This window comes from Podarcis muralis, chromosome 7 (genome assembly GCF_964188315.1).
Source record: "Podarcis muralis chromosome 7, rPodMur119.hap1.1, whole genome shotgun sequence".
In the NCBI taxonomy this organism is placed as follows: Eukaryota; Metazoa; Chordata; class Lepidosauria; order Squamata; family Lacertidae; genus Podarcis; species Podarcis muralis.
In genome coordinates this window covers 67,553,899-67,578,156 of record NC_135661.1, presented here as the reverse complement: position 1 = coordinate 67,578,156, position 24,258 = coordinate 67,553,899, and the positions used below count along the sequence as shown (strand labels likewise).

At 45.6% G+C, this 24,258-nt stretch overlaps 1 protein-coding gene across 1 annotated transcript in view; it reads left to right on the top strand.

Moving 5' to 3' along the window:
* The window catches only part of OPRD1 (opioid receptor delta 1), a 40,956-nt gene extending 28,293 nt beyond the window's left edge, over positions 1-12,663 (top strand). The window contains exons 2-3 of the mRNA XM_028738666.2: positions 7,131-7,480; positions 9,252-12,663. Coding sequence (XP_028594499.1) covers positions 7,131-7,480; positions 9,252-9,784 — 883 coding nt within the window. The 3' untranslated portion in view covers positions 9,785-12,663. The remainder of the gene's footprint in view (positions 1-7,130; positions 7,481-9,251) is intronic.
* Positions 12,664-24,258: the final 11,595 nt, after the last annotated feature.

The window sequence follows — 24,258 nt, the reverse complement described above, 5'->3', positions numbered from 1 at the left end:
CATAAGGCACACTTTTTTCCTCTTAAAATCGAAGGGGGGATGTCTGTGCGTCTTATGGAGCAAATGTGTGGTCCCTGGGGCTGGGGGGGGGGGACCTGGGCTTCCCTCGCCACCCCCACAAGCAGAAAGGCTGCTCCCCGAGCTTGTGGGGCTGGCAGTGAGAGAAAGCCGTGCTTCCCCCACCGCCAGCCCCAGGGAGCAGCGGGAAGGCTGAGCGCAGCCTTTCCGCTGCTCCCCGACCTGCTCTTTGGGTCAAGCAGCTCTGGGGTAGCCCGCAAAGCCTCCGCAGGGCAGTGGGGAGCCTTCATCCCGCTGCCCTGGGGAGGCTTCGCGTGGCTATCCCTGGCTTTTGCGGGAGGTGGGGGAAGGGACAGAGCGAGGCTCTCTCACTTCCCCCACCTCCCACAAAAGCCCCCAAGAGCCGCATATATTTTTTTCTTGAATCCCCCCCCCCAAATAAAAGTAGGTGCGCCTTATGGTCAGGTGCGCCTTATGGAGTGAAAAATATGGTATTAGGTGGCTGGAAGAGCATGCTCTGTCCTAGCAGAGTGGTCCTGGCATCGCTCTGCAGGCAGCTGGAGGCCAGCAGAGCCGGGCAGAAAGAAACCAGCACCCAATCCAACCTCTTGCTCCCCCACATCTTGCTCCACATCCCATCACAAAGGGGGTTTGGACCTCTCCCTTATTTGTGCTGTCTTGGTTGTATTTGTTAGCTGTGTGAGCCGCCCTGGCAACATTTACAAGTAGGGTGGCACAGTCATGTTAAGATTAGATTTAAACGCAAACACTAAAAGACCAGAAGCTGAGCATTTGGAAGGAACAAGTCCCTTCTGGTTTTGTTACTAGATTCAGCAATAACACACACACACCCCAAACCCGTCTGCTTGCCTGCCCCCCTATTTCTTTCTTGCAGGCAAAACAATCAGAATGCTGTGGGCTTTGTTATGCAATGCTTGTAACATCGTTGGAGAGAACTGTAAAACTTCAAGCGATTATTGTTAATCAGGAAATTTCCAGGCGATCAGTTCCCCATGGTTACCAAAGAGTTTTCTGAAAGCAAACCTGGCAGACAATAAAACAATTGATCATAATTATTTAGTCATGGGGAATTAGATTAAAAAGAAGAGACAAGGAGAGCAAAAATCCGTATGAAGGAGGAATGTGTGGCTGGTGCTGCAGCTGCAAAGATAGAGGGAAATTGATTTCTTTTTTGCCAAAGGAAAGTGGGGGCGGAGGGAAGGGGAGATAACTCTTGAAGCAATTTTGATGCTTCTTCCTTATGAATTCTCACACAATAGCCTTTACTCTCCCCTAAACACAAAATCCTATAAAAGGATCAGTCTTTCTTGTACAGATAGTGCTATTGGAGTGCTATTGGATGTGGGTGGCGCTGTGGTCTAAACAACCGAGCCTCTTGGACTTGACAATCAGAAGGTTGGTGGCTCAAATCCCTGTGATGGGGTGAGCTCCCATTGCTCTGTCCCAGCTCTTGCCAACCTAGCTGTTCAAAAGCATGCCAGTGCAAGTAGATAAATAGGTACCACTGTGGTGGGAAGGTAAATGGTGTTTCAATGCACTCTGGTTTCCGTCACAGTGTTCCATTGCACCAGAAGCGGTTTGGTAATGCTAGCCACATGACCCGGAAAGCTAACTGTGGACAAACGCTGGCTCTCTTGACCTGAAAGCAAGATGAGCACACAGCCCCATATTCGCCTTTTACTGGACTTAACCATTCAGGGGTCCTTTACCTTTTTACTTTTCTTGGAGCTGAAGTAGCTTTTGTGTAGGGGAAGGATGGGGAACCTCAGGCTCAGGGGTCAGATGCAGCCCCCCAAGCCTCTCTACCTGGCTCTTGAGGCTCTCCTCAGGTCACACACCCCCGCCACACCCCTCACTGGCCCTGTTTCTCACCCTCCTTGAAAGTTTTTGCCTGGCTGGAATATGCCTTTGAACTCTGCGAGTGCCTCTCGCTTGCCTGGGTGGAGAGGGCTGTGTGAGTGTGTGCAGAAACCACACACACACACCGTACCTTGCTGGTGCTTTGGCCTCTGTTTTTGCACACCACTGGCATGTGGGCCTCACCAACAGTCACCTCTTAAACAGCAGCAGCATGCATAGAGGCCCTTGTTTGTGTAGTTGTCCTACACAAGGACAGAAAAGGTGCTTTCTGTTAGGGGCAATTGTAGCGATGCATAGAAAGGGGCAGGGACGCGGGTGGCGCTGTGGGTAAAAGCCTCAGCACCTAGGGCTTGCCGATCAAAAGGTCGGCGGTTTGAATCCCCGCGGCGGGGTGCGCTCCCGTCGTTCGGTCCCAGCGCCTGCCAACCTAGCAGTTCGAAAGCACCCCCGGGTGCAAGTAGATAAATAGGGACCGCTTACTAGCGGGAAGGTAAACGGCGTTCCGTGTGCTGCGCTGGCTCACCAGATGCAGCTTGTCACGCTGGCCACGTGACCCGGAAGTGTCTTCGGACAGCGCTGGCCCCCGGCCTATAGAGTGAGATGGGCGCACAACCCTAGAGTCTGTCAAGACTGGCCCGTACGGGCAGGGGTACCTTTACCTTTACCTTTTTATAGAAAGGGGCTGCATGCAGATGGCCCTTTCTTCCATTCCCCTGACATTTCCTTCCCTGTTCACTTCTGCATTCTATGTTATCTTTTACATAATGGAAAAGCCGCTTCTGGAAGCCTGGTGAAATCTATTAGAAGTTTAGCACTCGTTTCTGTGATCATTGTTTCCAGAGGGGGAAATATCAGTTTGCAACCCTGTTAACTCAGAAAATTTTATTTTGCAATTCCACGTGATGAAATTTGGGGCCAGTCTCGCAACAGACAGCTCTTTCCAACCATTTGAAATGCAGCGTGGCATGGCAGTATAGCTATCCAAAGGCTACAGTTCTATAATGCAACAAGTAGTGCGGCATAAAATGAATGTGGTGTTTCTTGTGTTTGTTTTCTAACATCTGGATTCAGCCAAGGGACACACACACCCCCAACGCAACAGGTGCTCACTTGTAGGAATGAGAGAGAAAATCAGTTTGGCTGACATTTAAAGGCAAACCTACCTAGTCCCCATGTGTCTAAACCAGGGGTTGGCAAGGCTTACCGGATCACTCCCGCAGAGATCCTCTGTGGGCCGGACTGGCACAGCACGATGCCGAAATCATGTCTGCACATGTCCATGGCGCCGGAAATTGCTTCTGCGCATGCCCAGACGCTTAAAATCATGCCTGCGCAGAAGCGCTTTTGGGAGCCACGGAAGAGAGTCCCCACGCCATGCTGCACTGGTTTAGCGCAGTGCGCGGGGACTTGCTGAGTGGGCAGCTTGGCTCGGGGGCAGCTCACGGGCCAGTTAAGCGACTCTCATGGGCTGCTTCTGGCTCATGGGCCTTAGGTTGCTGACCTCTGGTCTAAACAAAGCCAGCTATTTCCCCCATCCCGAATTTCCACTTCTCAGAATTTTGCAAAAAAAAAAAAATCTCCTTCTAATGTGCATGTGCAAGAATGCATATATTAGGGGAAAGTTTGTGTATAAATACAAGCATTCATGAACATGCATTATATCAGGAGAAACTGCCTGCAAAAAAAAAAGCCGACACATTTCAATGAGGATTTTTTAATTTCGAAAATCGCAAACCAATGTGGAAGTGTGGAGAGCTGAATTTTATACTGGCAAAATGAGAAACTGAGATAAACGTAAACTGGCAGATTAATCTATCCTTCCTTGCATGCAGAGGGATTTTGGACTATTGGTGTCAGGACAATGAATGTGGCTATTTGATGAGGGTGGGGGGAGTCCTCTTGTCACATGCCCATTGGAAGCAAGTTGTTGTTGTTGTTGCTGCTGCTACTGTTGTTTAGTCGTTTAGTCGTGTCCGACTCTTTGTGACCCCATGGATCAGAGCACGCCAGGCACTCCTGTCTTCCACTGCCTCCCGCAATTTGGTCAAACTCATGCTGGTAGCTTCGAGAACACTATCCAACCATCTCGTCCTCTGTCGTCCCCTTCTCCTTGTGCCCTCCATCTTTCCCAACATCAGGGTCTTTTCCAGGGAGTCTTCTCTTCTCATGAGGTGGCCAAAGTATTGGAGCCTCAGCTTCACGATCTGTCCTTCCAGTGAGCACTCAGGGCTGGTTTCCTTAAGAATGGAGAGGTTTGATCTTCTTTGTAGGAGTTATCTATGCCAATACTGATAAGTCTTAAGATGAATGCCTTTGGCAAAATGCAGCAAACCTATCTGATGACTGCATGAGTGGGTTTGAATGGTAGAACAGTACTTATTTATTTTTCTGTTCTAAAGTGTATCCCTGATGGTTGGTGGGCATGTGTATCAAGATAGCCTAGTCATTTTGTCACAATGTACAGAGAGATCAATATTGTTATCACTCCCCTCTTTGTGTAAATAACTGAGATACATGCTGGAACATTCTCATATGTATATCGTAAATGCTGCCTTTCCAAAAGCAACTGAATCCTGGGTTTTCTGCTTTGCTTTCTAACCGCTCTGGTGACGATGCTTTTGAAAACCGCTATCCAGGATTTAATGGGCCCTTAACAATATTCATGGGAAGAAGGAACAGGGCCAAAAAAAAAAATTAGACAAATGAAAGAAAAAGAATAACTGATGCAGGATATAAATCTTTTTTTAAAAAATCCTCCAAGGTTTAATGATAATGACAGTTTTTACAATGAAACTGTGAAACAGACTGCGTGGAAAGTGATGTTTCTCATTGGAAGTTTCTCAAGCAAAAGCTTGAGGACCACCTTTCAAGATTGCTGCAGCAGTCAGCTTCCAAAAATAAGCAGTGGGTTGGTTTAGTTGACCTCTAAGTTCTCTTGCAATTCTATGCTTTACTTTCGAGTAGTCCAGCTGATTTGCTGGAAATGCAAAACTATCGCTTCTAACTGTTGGCTATTTGCAGTATGGTAGCGCTGCAGAGAGCTTGCTGGGGAGATCATGCATTAAAAAGAAAAGGACTCAAAAATAACTTAAACAAGGTTTTAATAAGAAAAACAAAAACTCCATTTACACTAAATAGATCAACAACAAACCATGACCCAACCACCAACCCATCCCCCAGGGTAATGGGAGAGCTAGGTGCTGCTCCTTATATACTACACCCAAATGCTGACACACCTTAATCAAATACAACTCAGCAGCACCTGCTATGTTTCACAGCTGTAAAGCTGGGTCTCGTTATCTTGCTCTGGCCCTTGCTCTGGCCCCTTAAAGACATACACATCAAGTGGAACAATGATGAACCTTTACATTTAAAGAAACCATTCAACACTAACCCTCTTAAAAATGCCACCCAGATTTCAGCACATACTTACCGGCATTTAAGTCTTAGTGGTTCAGTCAGCTCTTAAGTGTGCATATTGGCCTAGAATAAAAGAAAGCACTGGTTCCAATGTGACAGCAGAAACTACTGGGCATGTGTGAGGGCAGTATCTTTGAGATGTTCAACTTTTCCCCTCCAATGATGGAGGGAAAACTAGTCACTCGTTTGAGCCCTTTGCTTCCTTGAATAATTTAAGCATTCAAATCCATATTTAATGGATAAGTTCTTGTTCATCAAGACAGTAAAATGAAGAAAATGGATCCTGGTGGTAAAAAAGAGAGAAGAAAATCAAAGTTCTGGTCAGATATATTCCCTCTAGGAGAGATTAATGTGGGAAGGAAGGATATGAAAGAATAAAGGCGAAAGATGAGGGAAGGAGGCAGAACAATAAGGAGCCTGCTGAGGAGAAACTATAGTCATTTCTTCGCTCTCCTTCCCCATGTTTCAATAAAAAATATATTGCATTTTCATTCCATCCTTCTTCCAAAGGGCTCAGTGCCCCCCCCCCCACTGGATCTTTCCTGACAGCCCTGTGAACAAGTTTGGGCTAATAAACAGCAACAGTCTCCAGGTCTTCCTGATGGTTTCATGGAGTAGGGTCTTCCAGAGCCAACATTTATTTATTGCATTTATTTTATTGCTTTTATATCCACCTTTTTTTGTACAAGGAGCTCAAAGTGGTGCACACAGTTTTCCCTCTCCTCATTTTCTCCCCACAACAACCCTGTGAAGTAGGTCAGGCTGAGAGGTGACTGGCCCAAGGTCACCCAGTGAGCTTCGTAACCAAGTGGGGATTTGAACCCTGGTCTCCCGAGTCCTAGACCAACACTCTAACCCCTGCACCACACTGGCTCCTTATTCTAAAGGCTACTTCAGCTTTTCCCAGCCTCGGGTCCCCTGATCACCCTCCTGTCCTGTTTTTTCCAGCAACTGGTATTCAGAAGCAAACTGCCTCCGCCAGTGTGGGTACAACATAGCCTGACCATGGTGGTCCACGTATTGGTAACCTCAAGGCTGGTTTACTGCAATGCACTCTGTGTGGGGCTGCCCTTGGGTCTGGTTTGGAAGCTCCAGCTGGTGCAGAATGCAGTGACCAGACTGCTGATGGAAGTTTCTGGCTGAGAACGTGTAGCAGTGTTGTTAAAACAGCTGCATCAGCTACCCACCTGCTACCCAGCCAAGTTCATGGTCCTTGTATTGACTTACAAAGTCCTACCAAAAGCGATTAGGAGGGGAGGATGCATATGGAATTAATTCTTTCCCAAGTTCACTATGAACTGACCTGGCTGACACCTCCTGAACTAATGAGCAGGCATGAACTGCAGAGCTATCCTTCCCATTTTGCACTTCTCCAAACTTTGTAATGTAGTTGTTTGCTTTAAAAGGCAATGAGACGCATATTAAAAATGTGTACTGATTTAGCAATGCAGCACTTGTGGGGAAAAATATGGATTTTCATGCATTTTTTTATTAGAAAAGCAGATTAATGCTATTGGACCAGATGTATAAATGAATGCATTTGAAACTGACAGGGACCAGAGGAAGAATGATAAATCCATCCCCAGAGGTGGGGGCCTGAATTTCACATACTATTTTGAACTAATTGTATCATTAATTGCAGGCCTCTTTCTTTTTTCACATCAGCTAAACAAGGGTACAACAACACAACCGAGAAATCTGATAGCTTGGGGGCCTTTGTTCATCCAGACCAGGAAACATCCATGCTTCCTGGGCAGAGAGCAAGCATAATCTACAGTTGACACGCCTTTCCCTTTGTCTCCTCCCTGCAGATACACCAAGATGAAAACAGCCACCAATATCTACATCTTCAACTTGGCCTTGGCAGATGCCTTGGCCACTAGCACACTGCCCTTCCAGAGTGCTAAGTACCTGATGGAGACCTGGCCTTTTGGGGAGCTGCTCTGCAAGGTTGTCCTCTCCATTGACTACTACAACATGTTTACGAGCATCTTCACCCTCACCATGATGAGCGTGGACCGGTACATAGCGGTCTGCCATCCAGTCAAGGCCCTGGATTTCCGGACCCCAGCAAAAGCGAAGTTAATCAATGTTTGCATCTGGGTTCTTTCGTCTGTCATTGGGGTGCCCATCATGATCATGGCTGTCACCCGATCTCAAGGCAAGTGTCTTGTTGCCACATTCCAGTCAATCCTCCTTTGTGTGGGCTTTGGAAGGCAGAGACGCCACTTTCCTGCTCTCTAAACCACAGCCAGAGATGCCCATAAGGCTGTACATAGATGTGTGTGATTTTATCAGTGAGTCTGCTGTAAAAGTTCCCTCACCACATTTTGGACACACGTAGAACCTTCTGACTTGAACTAAGCTTAGGGAACATTGGATCTTTCCGTTTTCAGTGGAAGGCATATTAGCACAGCACTGTTTCAAGCATGAGGCCACTTCCCCACACCACAATACTAATTGGCTAGTCCCTGTGTCAGTCATGAACCTCCTCCGACTTTTCAGAGCACTTTTGAAACTGTTCTGCCACAAATAGCAGCTTCTTTCCTGCAATAGATAGAAAATGTCTCCCTCCCCAAAATAGTTCCTATGGGACTTGGCAGAGGACAAAATAGTGTTTGGTTTTTCAAAAGTTAAAGAACCCTTCCCTGCACACCATAACCCCAACCTTGTTGCCTATTTAAAACCATATATCACCCATTTAAAGTAAATTCAACCATCTAGTCATCAGGAGGTGGATCTGAAGAACCACCAAGAACAACAAAGCAAAAAAAAAAAAAAGGTACAGTAGTTCTAAACCACAGGACACTAAATACCACCACCTTGTCTAAACTCCAGGAAAAGGAGCTATCTAAAAGCATGGTTCCAGAGACTCCTATTTCTGGAATGGGAAATGCAAGTCTCATGGGCTTATACTGTTCCGCCTCAAAGACAAAGCACGTGTTGAAAGTCCCAAATTCTTCTCCATCTCAGATTTTGATTCTGAGCCAGAGAAGATTCCCCTACTGGATGTGGAGGGCACAATGAGTCACATGGCTGAGATGGCGAATTGGGAGTGGCAGCTAGCTGGCCAGTTGATTGGTTAGCTCGCTAGCCCTGCTACCACTTCTCCCTACCAACTTCTGCCCCACCCTGCTGCTTTCCTCCAACCTTCATGGTAGCTGCCAACAAAGGCATGAGTGCTCAGTGCCTTGCTCTGAGAAATGGGTGAGGCACTGTGGGTGAAGTTGCTTGGAGTTACTGTTTAACATTTACCTTAAGTCTTTAAAGCCTCTTTGCTAGCAGTGAGCAAGCAACCAGGCCAGCAGGCAAGTTAGGTTGGAGGAAGCAGCAGGAAGATAGGTGGCGGAGGCAGTTTCAGGAGCTGCAATGTCATGCACTGACCCTGCCTTTTGTGTGCTGGAGCAGTGAGAGGTAAATGTCCCTTCCTTCATTGGCTGGCCACAGCCAGAACACCAGAAGAGGGCTGAAAGTCTTTGAAAGATCATGACAGGGAGGCAGGCTTGGGTGGTGAGGGAGAGAGCCTGTAGGCTCACGGAGAAGAGCTTCCACTTGCATTATTGTTGCTGCTGCTGCTGCTGCTGCTGTTGTTGCTATTAATATCAGTAGTAGTATTACTTGTATTATTAATATTACTATTAGTATTAAAAAATGAAATCTGCTTTATTCGCTTTGTGAGTTCCAGTTAGTTGATTGAGTCATAAAGAAGACACTCTTAGGAATACTCCATTATGTTGGCATGAGTTAGGAGTTACAATATCAGCAAGTCCTGATATTCCTACATTTGCTTCAATGAACAGACGGCAGTGAAAATCAGCATCTGTGCTGATGGAGCCTTGGGAAATAATGTCCAAGCTGGACACCTCTCTATCTCTGTATCTCCATCTGCTGAATGAAAGTCACCTCACTCTCTTCCTCTCCTTTTGCTGCAGGTGGCATCGTGATGTGTCTCCTGCAGTTTCCTGAACCTCAGATCTACTGGGACACAGTCACCAAGATCTGCGTCTTCATCTTTGCCTTCTTGGTTCCCATCTTGGTCATCACCATCTGCTACGGGCTCATGATTCTCCGCCTGAAGAGCGTCCGCCTCCTCTCAGGCTCCAAGGAGAAGGACCGCAACCTGCGCCGTATCACACGCATGGTGCTGGTGGTGGTGGCTGCCTTCATCATCTGCTGGACACCCATCCAGATCTTTGTCATTGTTTGGACCCTGGTGGGCATCGACAAGAAGAACCCCTATGTGATGGCCAGCCTCCACTTTTGCATTGCCCTGGGTTACACCAACAGCAGCCTCAATCCTGTCCTCTATGCTTTCTTGGATGAGAACTTCAAGAGGTGCTTCCGAGAATTCTGCCTCCCCTTCCGGTCACACAGGGAGCAGAGCAGCTTCAGCCGGGCCAGGAACACCACACGAGAGCGTGTCTCGACTTGCACTCCTTCTGAAGTCCTCAATAAGTCGGCATGACTAGACATGGACAGCCACAAGAGGGGCTCCCGTGGACGCAGAGTGGATGAACTGCAGTCAGAAGTGACCCAGGTCACAACTACAGAATTTTAGCTGAACTGTGGGAATGGCCAGAAGGGGGAGAAAGGAGCAGTGCACAAACATTGTGGACTTTTGCAAGTAGTTGCAAATGTTAAGTCCCCCCTACAACCATGAACAGAGTACCCACAAGAGAGGCATCAACTGCCAAGTGATATTTGGGTGTGAATTTCTTTGGTTCTGAAGTGAATTCTTAAGACTGGCATTGATTGAATGTCTTTTACAGGGTTGATGTTTTCTTAATCATCCTGTGTTGGCTTTAAGTAATTTTGAAAAGTTCACTGCACATATCTTTGTTATGTTGTAGATGGTTGGGCCATTGATTAACACATCAGTGTTCATTCTGTTCCTCCATTCATTATTTGCTAGTATTTTGTAGGGATCTCCGGTGGCTCTGTATACTTCCTGGATTACCAGACTGCACTGTTGAAGAGACATCTCAAGTCAGATCACTGACTCTCTAAACTTGCAAGTTGCTCTGTGGACTCTGTGTCCCCACTCAAAAATACACACTGCATTTCTTTTTTAATCAAAGCAAAACGAAACTGGCTAGGGAATTGCCCTGTAGAGGCAATTATTTTCCCAGAACACTCCATTCACAGTGATTTGGAGCGGAAATGTTGACTAAATATTAAAACAGTTTGTTCTTCAAATGGATCATGTCCCGTTCCACCCGCTGCATCACCCCTTCTTCTATACAAGTCAGTGGTGATATCTCCCTCCCTGAGGCAGAAGGGGTTGTATCCCCAAAAATCCAGCAGGGGAGCAAAAGTCCAACAACACATGGGGTAGTAAGGTTCTTGCTGGAGTACATTGGCAGTTCCCCCATCCTAGTATTTCCTGAAGATTCTTGCTCTTTTCCCCACCCCTATGCATACTAGTGTATCCACTCCATAACGGTAATACTTCCCTTGCAGGGGAACCAGTTCAACTATCATTCTGAAATTTGGTGTGCTTCATCCCATCATAAAGGCAGACTATGCCTGCAAATTGCATCACATGTTGGCAGAAAACAAAATACATTTTCTTTCTTTTCTAAATCAAATTTTAAAAGTGTCGTTCACACACACACTAAACCCTAGTTGTATCTCCTAACATTTGGCTGGCTTAATCCACTCTGGAGGAACTAACGTGCCTGCAAATTTCATCCACTCATATGAAAAAATATATATAGATAGTCTTTTCTTTTAGATTCCTCGTTTTAGTGAAGATGGGGGAGCTTCATTCTCAACAAATATAATTTTGTCTCAAATTATGAGTCAAACTGGAAAACTACAGAATGGCTCCAAAACTGCTGCTTCCCAAAGCTACAGATAAAAACTGAATCTTGTGGCCAGGGCACACCCTTAGTGTTTTGACTCCACTTTAGCAGATAATGGAAGTATTGAAGTGATGAAGTACAACACATTGCATAAGATAATGTTTTTGTTTCCTTTTGCCACTGGCTACCAAATTTAAATTCAGTTATTCATTCAGAGGAACAGATATTTGATTTTGATTTGCAGATTTGAAACAGTCAGTTTATTCCAGCTCTTGCCAGGCGAGGAGAAGGGAATGCCACAGTACTGGGAAAGGACTCTAGACCTCCGCTGGTAAGAGCTTAATCACAAAGTAATCAGTACTGCTCAGCAACAGAAATGGGAATGTTGTGATTTTTCATGCACTGCTCATCTGTGTTATTACAGTTTTATCTCTCTGTGATAAGCAAAAATTGGTAAACCCATTAACTTGCTTCTCTAATATGAGCTGCCCTTCTAGCTCTGGGAAGAGGACCATGCACCCAATTGAACTCTGGACAGGGAGACAGAAATGAAAAGTTGGTGGCGCCTCGTGCATGGGTTGCCTTTGGATCCTCCTCATAATCAACAGCAAGTTGCACCGCTGCAGGGAGAGTCACTCTTTACCCTCGTTGCTCCACTGTGCCAAAGCAACACAAATCCAAGGAAGCCTGCAAGTTCAAATCAGGATTCTCCAATAGCACAAAAGCCTTCCTCCAGTTGTGAAGGCTCCCTTCTCTTTTGTATTTTCCTCGCCGTTCTGACATTGGAACCCTGGGGAGCCAGCTAAAGCCTTGCTACATCCGCTCAGGAACTCCAGCAGCGAAGAAAGGCACACATTGAACTGCCCCTTATTGTACATACCAATGTCCCAGGAATGCCCCAGCGTTACTTGGGCGGCAGTTCCTGCGTGAACAAGCTTTGGGACATCAGCAACTGAGGCCTGCGTGTCATTTTGGTGTGTCTGGTGTTCAACCGCTTTCTGCATTGTTGTTTACTACTGCCTTACCCCCATGCAAGTCAGATGGCCCCTCAGCTTCTCCGGTGTGATATCTGACCTACCTAGGTCACAGTATCTGGAGTGGGGGGGGGGGGAATTGGTGGCAAAACACAAATCTAGACAAGGAACATTTGTATTTCAAAAACAAAACTGACTCAATAAAAGGGGTCAATGAACTGCAAAGTATTTGATATTTATTTTGATTTATTTCAATCTGCCGTACCTCAAGGATTTAGTGCAGCACCCCAGAATCCTGTTTTGCAATGCTCATCACTTTGCATCCCTTTAGGTAGGCACAGTCACAGCAAGCGAGCAAGGTAGTGAACCTTTTTCAGACTAAGTCCTACTTTCACCTTGTGGAAACCTGTTGGGAGCAGCACTCCAGTAGTGGGCAGGACTGAACCCAAATGTGGACTGAGGCACAGACACAAAGCTATTTCCCATGGAAACGGTGTCATGCCATTTCACTCAAGTGTCACCTCCCATTTTTGCCATAGATTTTCTTTTCAAAGTTTGTAAAATAAAGAAATAAAAATGATCTCCAGCAAACTTTATTTATTTGAAAACGTTTATAAACGAGTAAATTTTAAAACAAACAAACCTCTCAGGGGTCCTGACTGCACAAAAGGCAAAAAAAAAGGACTCAGCAGTCGCAGCAGAAGGATGTAAATAACACCAATGCACAGCTGAACTGCAAACCCTGTCTTGCAGTTATTCACAAACCTCAAAATTCAAAATGCAATTGCACTTTAAAAAAAACGAAATAAAAACCCTGCACGTATGCAACTACAAAATGGATTAATGGCTTTCTGTAAATTTATTAGGAACAAAATTTTCTCTCCGCACTGAGAAGCTTCCCCCTGTGCTTTGAACTCCTCAAAGCAGATCTTCTCACAGAGGAAGGAGACAATTGCACACTTTGCAGAACATCCAAGCCCCTTTTCCCTTTCTGCTGCTCCCTTCTAAACAGTAGGTGTGCCTGAGGACATGCAGGTGGCATCCAGCCTCATGTTCAAAGGCTCTCCACCCCTTGGGTATAGTCACAGTTGCCTGACTCTACTTGCCATGTCCAGGAGTGAGGGCAGATACAGGCACAACAGGGATAATCAAAAAGCTTACAAATCCAGTTACAGATGGGTAGCCGTGTTGGTCTGCCATAGTCAAAACAAAAAAAATTCCTTCCAGTAGCACCTTAAAGACCAACTAAGTTAGTTCTTGGTATGAGCTTTCGTGTGCATGCACACTGTGTATCTGAAGAAGTGTGCATGCACACGAAAGCTCATACCAAGAACTAACTTAGTTGGTCTTTAAGGTGCTACTGGAAGGAATTTTTTTTGTTCTTACAAATCCAGGCAGCCTGATCAGCACCTCGGAGAGCTCCCAGTGAGTCTTGGCTGGCTGAGGATGCTTCTTTCATTAAACAATATGAGGAGAGAGGGACACCACAAGGAGCTGGAAAAGTCTGAGGGCTTAAGATGGCACACAAGGCTTGTTCAGTTTTAAAGCACATTGGACTCCTTAAAGCAGGCATGTCCAAAGTCCATTTCAGCCCACTGTGGCAGTTTATTTCCTGGAGTAAAATCCTAAAAAAAGGTCACCCAACCAAATGCTTACATCTTCAATGTCTGGGGTTACTTGCCCACAATCTCTCACTAATGCTCAGATTGGCTGCTGGCCCCTTGTTTTGTTTTGTTTTTTGTTTGTTTTGTTTTATAATAATATTTATTAGTTTCCAACAAATTGAACACAACACTACAAAAAACCAAAAAAGAAAAAAAAATACAATAATACAATACAATAAAAAAAACACTGCAAAACACTAACATACAACTAACAAAACAAAACAAAAACCATTTAAAACACAATCCAATTTCAATATTTTATCCTCCTTTCACTAATTTCCACGACCTCCTCACACCTCCCATTTTGTATTCCACTTCTATTGATTGTTTCAGCAGTTCCTTTCCATCTTCCTCTATTTTCTACCCTATAATTGTCTTAACACATTCTAACCTTATTTTCCCCTTTAATGCTCTAATAATCTATTTAAACTTAATTCCTGGCCCCTTGACCTTTCCCTAGAGACTTGCCTGATGCAGTCACCAAAGTGTAGGAGTCAACAACCAAGTCACAATGGGAGAGAAAGTTGCTATAGCAAACATTATTCTCTCTCTAGACAATGCTGTGCCACCTAAAATTCACCTTGTGGGAACACCAGCTCTGTACTCAAATAGTCCAATTGTTCATCCAGAAGCAAGTGATGTCTGGGCCAGATGCATTGCAGTCTGCAACAGCGCTGCATAAATAAAAGCCACAAGTCTAACGAGCTGTCAGGGACCATGCTGAGGAGGGCTGCACTGAGGAGAAATGGTGGGAGCCTCTGCCTCCCCATGCTCCTGATCCGGATCCTGAATCTTCCCAGGAGCAGGAGGATAGTATAGATTTGGAACAGTGGTTTGCAGAGGGGCATAGTTCAGAAGGCAGAAGCTGGGATATACTGGATGGGGAACAGCTAGGAGAAGGAACACTGGGAGAGAGAGGGTTAACAGGTTCACAGTCTCTGGACAGCATTCACACACACACACACACACACCCCTTCTCCAAAACAAGGAGAGCTCAGAAAATTGCAAAACAGAAAGCACAAAGGGTACAAGCTCAGATTACAAGACGTAAAGGTGACGTAGATTAATAGGGACGACAGGGGATGGGTTCCTTAATTGGGAGCACCGCCATTTCTAGGAGATGTGTTCTTTGTTTTCTTGCTGTGATTATTAAAGTTTCTAACCGGTAAGAAGACTCATTTTCCTTTGTTCTGCTTATCTACTGCCATGAGGGAGGAAGACAATTCCCTGAAGCCTGACACTAGCCCAGCATCCTGTCCTCACAGTGGCCAACCAGATCTCTGAAAGCAGGACCTGAATGCAACAGCTAGGGTCAGATGGACCCATTAAAGTCTGGTCTGTCCTTGTTCTGCCTAGGAATGTAGCAAAGTCCCCCTTTCATTTCTCTGCTGATTTTAAAGTGGAAAGAAATGTGAATATGTAGAAATATTAAGGTTTTTTGTTTTTAAAAAAGTGCTTACAAGGTGGTTCAAGGGCTAAAAAAAACCTGCCTTTGTATAGCAACATTTTTTCAAAAGCTGCTGAGCAGGTCACCCAGCTGTCAAGAGCCTCAAGCAACTAGCATGAAGGGCTTCTTTCCACCATGCACCTTGAATACAGTACAGCAGGGCAACTCACCTGTAAACCACATGATGCCATTATGATGTTGCACGATTGTCAGGGGCTGTCCCACCCACCTATCAAAATCTCTTTCATGGAGTTCACAAGCACCCAATATCCATGGGGTCTTGAGTGCTTGGGAACCACAGCACAGGTTGCCAGCCTTATGCTCAGTGTTTTGGGAACTGCAGCTCTCAGGTACCATGATTCAATCTGGGTTGTGATCCATATCTGATTCGTATCAGGTGAGTCTGCTTTGGAATCCAGCATTTGCAGAGTCCTCCTCCATTCCAAGCAACATCACTCTCTTCCTTTGTGATTCCCAACAATTGTTATTCGTTTCACAAAGGTGTCTCTGTACTTCCCCCCAGCTCTGGTCTCTCCATGGTATCTCTTCTCTTGCTTCCATAGAACATTTCCGATTGAGAGGCAGAAGGGAAACTTGTATTTGCAAAAGCACACCGATTCCACTGAAAGGATAGTTGTTCACTTCAGCCCACTCACAGAAGCCGGCATTCCTGAGAGCAGATGCATCTTGCTGATGACTGAGGACTGCAACATCAGGAAACAATTTGCAAGAGTAAATGAGACATCACAGGCACATCACCACAGATGGAGCCATCCAAGCACATCAGATGCAGCACTTCTACAGTAGAGTCTGTTCATACATTCAGCTCCCTACCAAGTGGAAAGAAACCAAATGATCTGCAAGCATGCGTGAAGAAGCCCTAAGCATCTCAAAAACCTGGAGAAACCCACATGTCTGTTTTCCTGCTAGCATTATACTGACGGGCTCCATTACACTGATGAGTTGCATGCATGACCCAGATTCCCCACCCCCAATAGTCCACATGTACAGGCTCATCAAAGGCCTGGCCTACACACACAGCAGAATGAGCTGGAAGAGATTTGAGGTGGCAGAATTAAAGCTGGGCTACAGATTGAGCTCAGATTTCCCCCCCCCCTCACTTTCAATGAGCGAAAATGAAGATAGCAACACTTTTTGGAGGTCATTTTTGTTGGGGAGGCTTCCCATTAACCTCAGGCCTTATAACTGTGCTTGGCATATGTGTTTTTGCAAGCAATTTCTCTCTAGCTGAAGTCCTGTTTGTACATTATTTTCACTCTGATACTCACTTTTGCATTCACTTTTCACTAATCTAGACATTTTCTGCACATTATTTGGTTGAAGGGCTGCATCGCAGAATTCAGACAAGTGTGAATTTTGAAAGAGAGTTGTGTAATCGGTTCACGTATTGGCTCAGGAAGTGCAATATTTTTTGGAGGTTTGCATTAAATTCCAAGCTGAATTTTCTCTCCCAGCCCTAGTGAGAAATCAGGAGGCTGATGGGAGGGGAAATGGTGCTGTTCTCCAGCTACTTAGCCTCTGAAGAACATCAACACTGTAATTGCCAGGACTGTAAAATACATTGTGGTGGGAGCACACACACACAAAAGCACTGGGGATGAAGTCAGGCAATCTTTTCCCCAAATCCTTTCAATTCTAGTTGAACAAAATTTTGCTCAGCTCTATATCTGATTAAAACAAAAACAAAAAAACCTTTGGAAGTCCAATGTACCGTATTTTTTGCTCCATAAGACACACTTTTTTCCTCCTAAAAAGTAAGGGGAAATGTCTGTGTGTCTTATGGAGTGAATGCGTTGTCCCTGGAGCCGAATTGCCCAGGGGCAAAAAGCAGGTCGTGCTTTATTTTTTAGAAAGAGGGAAGTGGGTGTTGAAACAAATCCACTGAGCAGCTGATCAGCAAGTGATTGGGAGGGGAGATAAGGGACTCTAGCGATAAAGGAGGCTGCCTGGGAGGTGGGAGGTAAAGACAGTGAACTTGCAAGGAGAGGAGACAGGAAGATTAAAGCAATGAGGAGAGAAATTAGAAGAAAAGGAGGAACAAAAAACTGCTCCAGCTAAGGAAAAGACACTAAGGCAAACAAGAGGGAAGGGGGTGTCGAAACAAAGCCGCTGAGCAGCTGATCGGAAAGGGATCGGGAGGGAGATAAGGGACTCTAGAGATAAAGGAGGCTGCCTGGGAGGGGGAGGTAAAAGCACATGGATCCTCAGGATTTTTGCACTGGGTCACCCCAAATTCAGCATCAGATCACATAGCATGTCCATGGCTACAGCCTGCACACATAAAAACATGCATCCACTGTTTTGTGGGACCGTAATGGCGCAAAAACCTAGTTACAAAGCACAGATCCACATGGATCCTCAGGATTTTTGCATTGGGCTACCCCAAACTCACCGTCAAATCAGATATCATGTCTGTGGCCACAGCATGAACCACAAAAATCATACATCCACTGTTTCGTTCAGAATATTTTTTTTTTCTTGTTTTCCTCTAAAAACTAGGTCCATCTTATGGTCAGGTGCGTCTTATGAAGCGAAAAATACAGTAATTGCAACAACTCCACTGGCAGAGTTTAATTGATGCAGTTTAACACAGCAAAGTCTCTCTGCCCTGGAAGGTTTATTGCATATTCCAAACAGATTGTTCCCACTTTCTTATTTTTACCAGCTCTAAAGCAAAACACCAACCCTCCTTGATGCATTCTTTAATATCTAAACTCTTTTCTCGGGCTTGTTGAATCTCTGTTCCAAAAAGATGCTTTTAAAAAACAGTACATATAAAAACCCACAAAAGATGCAGCCACTAAGCTGTTTCAGATGCTCTTAGAGATAAAAGCTTTTCTTCCACCACTTCTGGAACCCAGCACTTTTAGAAACAAATGCAGAATGCCAAAGTTCCCTCCTCCACCCTTTTAAAGGAAGACCCATAACTCCAGGGTGGAGTGCATGCTTTGTGTGTACAAGGTCCCAGCTTTGATTCCCAGCACCTGTATAGATTTGCTGCCTGTCAGTGTAGGCTACCCATAGTTAAATGGACCAACAATCTGATTCGATATAAAACAGATTTCTATATTTCTGTCCTTCATGAGAAGCTAGAATTAAGTGTGAACAAGCAGGGCCTGCCCCAAAATGTTGGGAGTGTAGACTGTTCATGCTCAAGATATCAGCCACGCAGCTAGCCATGCCCTTTCCAGGCTACTCCATTCCATTCACCATACCCTGTTTTCTGTTTTTTCCCCACCCAACCCCAATTATACATATATAACACAGATTATTTTAGAATAGTAAATAGAGTATTTGTAGATTCCATTGTATTACTCAAGGTCCTTTGAAAGGGCTATAGCCCGAAATCTTCCTGATGCAGCACATGTGGAAGGTGCTTATGTGTCCCTCCTGGTGGTTGTAAGTTGCCCACAACTCACTTCCATAAAGCAGCATGCTCAACATGCAAGCCTAGTAGACCTTCATCTTTGTATTGGACATTAGCATCACATTCCCCCATACCCTTTTGGAGAGGCAAATCATTGCCGTAGCTGCCTTGCCAATACGCTCATCCAGCTCAGCGTCGATGGAGGGGTTGTTGATTATGGTGGAACCCAGGTAGGCAAAATCGTCTACCACCATAATACCCTAAACGGCCTTGGCCCAGTATACCTGAAGGAGCATCTCCACCCCCATCGTTCAGCCCAGGCACTGAGGGCCTTCTGGCGGTTCCCTCCCTGTGAGAAGCGACATTACAAGGAACCAGGCAGAGGGCCTTCTCGGTGGTGGCACTCGCCCTGTGGAATGCCATCCCATTGGATGTCAAGGAAATAAACAACTATCTGACTTTTAAAAGTCATCCGAAAGCAGCCCTGTTTAGGGAAGTTTTTAATGTTTGATCTTTTATTGTGTGTTTATTATTATTATTATTATTATTATTATTATTATTATTATTATACCATAATACTACTTTGCGGGACGCGGGTGGCGCTGTGGGTAAAACCACAGTGCCTAGGACTTGCTGATCGCATGGTCGGCGGTTCGAATCCCTTCGGCAGGGTGAGCTCCCATCGTTCGGTCCCAGCTCCTGCCCACCTAGCAGTTCGAAAGCACCCTTAAGTGCAAGTAGATGTGAAGACACTTCCGGGTCATGTGGCCAGCGTGACGAAGCTGCAGCTGGCGAGCCAGCACCAGCGCAGCACACGGAAGGTAAACGGCGTTTCCGTGTGCTGCGCTGGTGCTGGCTCGCCAGCTGCAGCTTCGTCACGCTGGCCACATGACCCGGAAGTGTCTTCGGACGACGCCGGCTCACGGCCTCTAGAGCGAGATGAGCACGCAACCCTAGAGTCAGACACGACTGGCCCGTACTTTAATACTACTTTAAAAATGGCTGCCCACAAAGAATTCTGGGAGCAGGTAGCTTGCAAAGGGAGCATTGTTAGGAGATCCCTTATTCCTCTCACATAACTACAATTTCCAGAGTTTCCTGGGATTGGTTGTTAAACCACTATGGGAATTGTAACTCTAGGAGAGGAGTCTCCTAACAACCCTCAGCACCCTTAGCAAACTACAGTTCCCAGAATTCTTTGGGGGAAGTGGTATCATGGTGTTTTAAATGTATAGCATGGATATGGCCTCAGTACAAGCACGTTTCCTATGTTCCTCTGCTGGCTGAGATACCAGTTCCTCTCCTTTGGCTGAAATGCCAAGGACCCAAATGAGACGTACCTTTTCCACATGTGCCCTTCCTTTGACGACTGAGCTGGATTTGAGTCTCTCTGCCTCTTCCTACACAAAGGAGGAACAAGCGCCCATAAAACAAAGGCATATTTGCCGTTCTGTTCCCTAGCCATACTTTATTACCTCTATTCTAATAACGTGAATGGGAAGCCAGGGATTTTAATAAAACAAAACTGTAAAGCAGCCTTGGCCCTAACTCTTAATTGTAACTGAGTAGAAACGAGAAGTAACAGGGCGATAATAAATCCAGCATTTGTGAAGGCACTAATCATTTGCAAAATGCTTCTGGATGAGAGCAGGGAGACGGTTAACTGCACATGGCGATTCCCAAGCCTATCATCAGTTATGCAATGTGTCAGGGCTGTAGTGATGCAGCCAGGTTTTGGGTAACCCAAGTCGATGGCAGGCCTGGCAACAGGGGTCAACATCAACAGCCAATTCCCAATGGCCTAAACCAGTGATGAGGAACCTCTCTATCAAGTCCCTCAGGACTCTCCACAGGCCATACCCACTACAATAGGTCACGCCCTTGACAGGCCCTTCTTCACACTCTCCTTGGGTGTGTCTGTCTGACAGGAATGTCTGCTTGGATGCTGATAATGTCCCTTGCTTGCTTGGATGGTGTCAGGAACTGGGCAGAGGAGGGATGGTGGAGACAACCTCCCCAGCCTGACCCTTCTAGAGAAGAGGAAGACAGTTCAGAAGTACAACAGGGGCTTGAGGGAGGTCACAGCTCAGAAGCAGATGAGGGGGACAGTTGGGAAATAATGGGGGGGAGGAAGGGGGAGCACCAGGGAGGTGACAACTGATGGACACAGTGTCTTTAGAAAGCATTTTGGGTCCACCCTCCCCCAGAACCTGGCAAGCCTTGAAAGTAGGAGAGCTCAAAGGCCCTTGTCAGCACCCATAGAGGTGATAAGCAAGTGGGAGAGATGGGTGGGGGGTTTGTGGAGATTAACTCAGGACAACAACATTATCCCAAGAGGCTGTGATCCAGGCCTCTCTGTGTAAATATTGAGTAAAAAACAGATGGTAAGAACTTTTCCTTGTCTTCTACATTCCTGGCAACCCGCTGTGGGACTTGCTTACTGCCGCCTGACAGATGGAGAACAGAGAGCAGTCTGTGGATATGTGTAGAATCTAGCCTACTGTACTGAATCTAGCCTATACTGCCTAGGCCTTCAGTGAGTCCCACCCCAAATGCCAACTGGAGCCACTTGGGCTTTGCAGTGCTCTCAGCGTTGGGTGACCCCCAGTTTTCCTTTGCCCAGCCATGGAAGCAGGGTGGTTCTGGCTGGTATCCACCATTGTAATTTCCCACCATGACTCTGGGGCATGACTTAACGTCATTCCAGAGCAATGCTTCACCAGGGAACTAGACTCATCCTGGCACTTGACATCTAGACGGTTTTCGCATTTCCTGATGGTGGAGGGTGGGGTGTGCATGTTGCTCTCTGAATGTTTTGAACTGCAATGGCAATTAGTCCCAGGCAGTGTGACAAATGGTCAGGGAGGGAAGGATGTGAAATTCAGCATCATCTGATAGGCGCCACATCAGCTGTTTTTGCTGTACAGTGGTACCTCGGGTTGAGTACTTAATTCATTCCGGAGATCCGTTCTTAACCTGAAACTGTTCTTAACCTGAAGCACCACTTTAGCTAATGGGGCCTCCTGCTGCTGCCGCGCCGCTGAAGCACGATTTCTGTTCTCATCCTGAAGCAAAGTTATTAACCCGAGGTACTATTTCTGGGTTAGCGGAGTCTGTAACCTGAAGCGTATGTAACCCGAGGTACCTACCACTGTATACATTTGCCTAGGAATGGACATGCGCAGCATGTGTGGGGAAACTACAACTCCCATCAACCAAAGCAAGCATGGCCAATGGCCAGGGTGATGGGAGTTGTAGTTCAGCAACATCTGGAGGGCCAAAGGTTCCCCGCAGTCTTTGTAACACATTGGCTACCCCTCCACTAATGCCTAGTATGACTATCCAAAAGCAAAGTGGCCTAGAAAGAGGATGTTTATCTGAGAAGCCGAATATATTATTCATTTCACTTTAGAAATGCATTCAGGAGTGACCTTTCAAGAAAGCGGGAAAGGAAAAACATCTTGAAAGCTTAACCAAACAAGGAAAAGACAAATTGTTTCCTTGTCACTTTCTTTAACCCCTCTTCAATCGCTCCAATCCAATTAGCATTATGATTGGCTCAGTGACAACAGCTGCTCACCAGGAAGATTTTGTAGGCGATTTGCATGTTGACAGCTGGATTTTGTGTACCTTCTAAACCCTGATATTTGCAGAGGCAACCTTCTCAAGTTTTACATTTCAATCACAGCTGGCGTTTGGAGCAATGTGATATCCACACACTCCCCCAAGTTGCCTCACACTCTCCCAGGTGAATGACTCAGGCTGTGTTCACACTCCTGTTTACTGTGTACTCACTGCGATTTCACTGCTGGGTTTTTAATCCACATTCACACAACATTATCCAAAATACATACATATCTTGTACTTTGTTATAATATATTGCTGTTTGGTGCATTGCTTCTCGAGCTAGTCTGAGTCCATAGCCAAGGTGTGGACACCTTGGCACAAGTTAAAGACATATCTGCCCTGTCTATGGTCCCTGGTGTGGACACAAACAGAAACAAATCTGACATTAATGAAGCCATGCAGATGTGAACAGCAAGAGGGTTAGTGAAAAGAGCTGTGAAATACATGGGGGGGGGCGGCAATTTTGCTGCACTCTAAGGCAGTACTGTGAACACACCCTAAGCCTGACTTCTCGGGCTCAACTGACACATGAAAAAACAAAAACAAAGACAGAACCATCTGAGAGACAATGGTTGAATCCAACTAAGTTTTACTCCGAGTAGTCCCGAGGAAATTAATAGACCTAACCGCCCAAACCTGAGCGTGTTTACTCAGAACAGAAGAGTGTTCTGTTGAACTGAGTGCAACTCACTCTCAGGTAAGTGTGGTTGGGATCTGCAGCCTTAGGCATGTTCATTCATTTCAATAGATCTACTCTGAGTAGGACTAGCATTGACTGCAACGCTAGACCTGCAACTCTAACCCCACTTACTTGTGAGTAAGCCCTATAGGATTCAATAGTACACTCGAATGAGTAGATATCATGAGGGTTGCCTGGTAAGCTTACTTTTTCCAGACCTGTATTAACCAGAACCATTATATTTCAGAGCACTGGCCTTCACAAGACAGTGTGCAAAATAATTGCATAGCATTGTTATTATTATTATTAGGAGTAGTAGTAAATTAATAACAGTAACAATTTAATTTATGGATTGCTTCCCATGAAGTCGCTCAAAGTGATTTCACGATCCAATAAAAGCATATTTAAAACAACTGCATATATATATAATAAAACAATTTCAAATCCATTATAGATGCCCACTGGGATAGAAAAGAAAATCCATTTAGAAGGCTTGTTGAAAGTAAACATAAAACTGTATAAACATAAAAACTTGCAACATCAAATTAAAGGCCACATTACACCCCTTACAATGAGCAATAGAGCATAATAAAAGCCGTATCAAATGAAATTAAAACCCACATCGAAGCCCCTTAGAATGAGTCAATCAGTTAGAAAGCAAATTAAAGGCAAAACATCTTAAAGGAGCGATCCTCTCTTTATTTGTGCAGGGTCTTCAGAAAATGGTGCAAATGCTGGAAGGACAACATGCCATGCGCATGCCCTTGGAAGTCCTCTGTTCTGCTCCAAGAAAACTTTGCTAGCATAGGTGTCTTGCCAGCCGAGCAGGAGAAATGAGGCATGCTGGGGGTGGATGCAGAAAGGCCACATCCTAACCTCCTTCACAATCCCAGGATAATCTGGCTTCAGTTATCTGTGCTCTGACAGCCTCTGATATTGACTACTGCAACATGCTCTCCAGGGAGCTACCCTTGAAGACTGTTTAAAAGTACAGCCGTGTTTCAGTTGACATATTGTTTCAGAAAATGAAAAATAGGTAGGCTTGCCATTAAATGTGAACTGAATCCAATTCTTCCACCACCCCTATCCCCCCAGTGTAAGGTAGGGATGCTCTACCTAAGTTCTTTTAAAAGTTACCAGCGATGGGGCTGTGCCTACTTTCTAAGAAAGTAAAGGTAAAGGTACCCCCCGACTGTTAGGTCCAGTAGCAGACAACTCTGGGGTTGCACGCTCATCTCGCTCTATAGGCCAAGGGAGCCGGCGTTTGTCCACAGACAGCTTGCGGGTCATGTGGCCAACATGACTAAGCTGCTTCTGGCAAACCAGAGCAGCGCACGGAAACGCCGTTTACCTTAC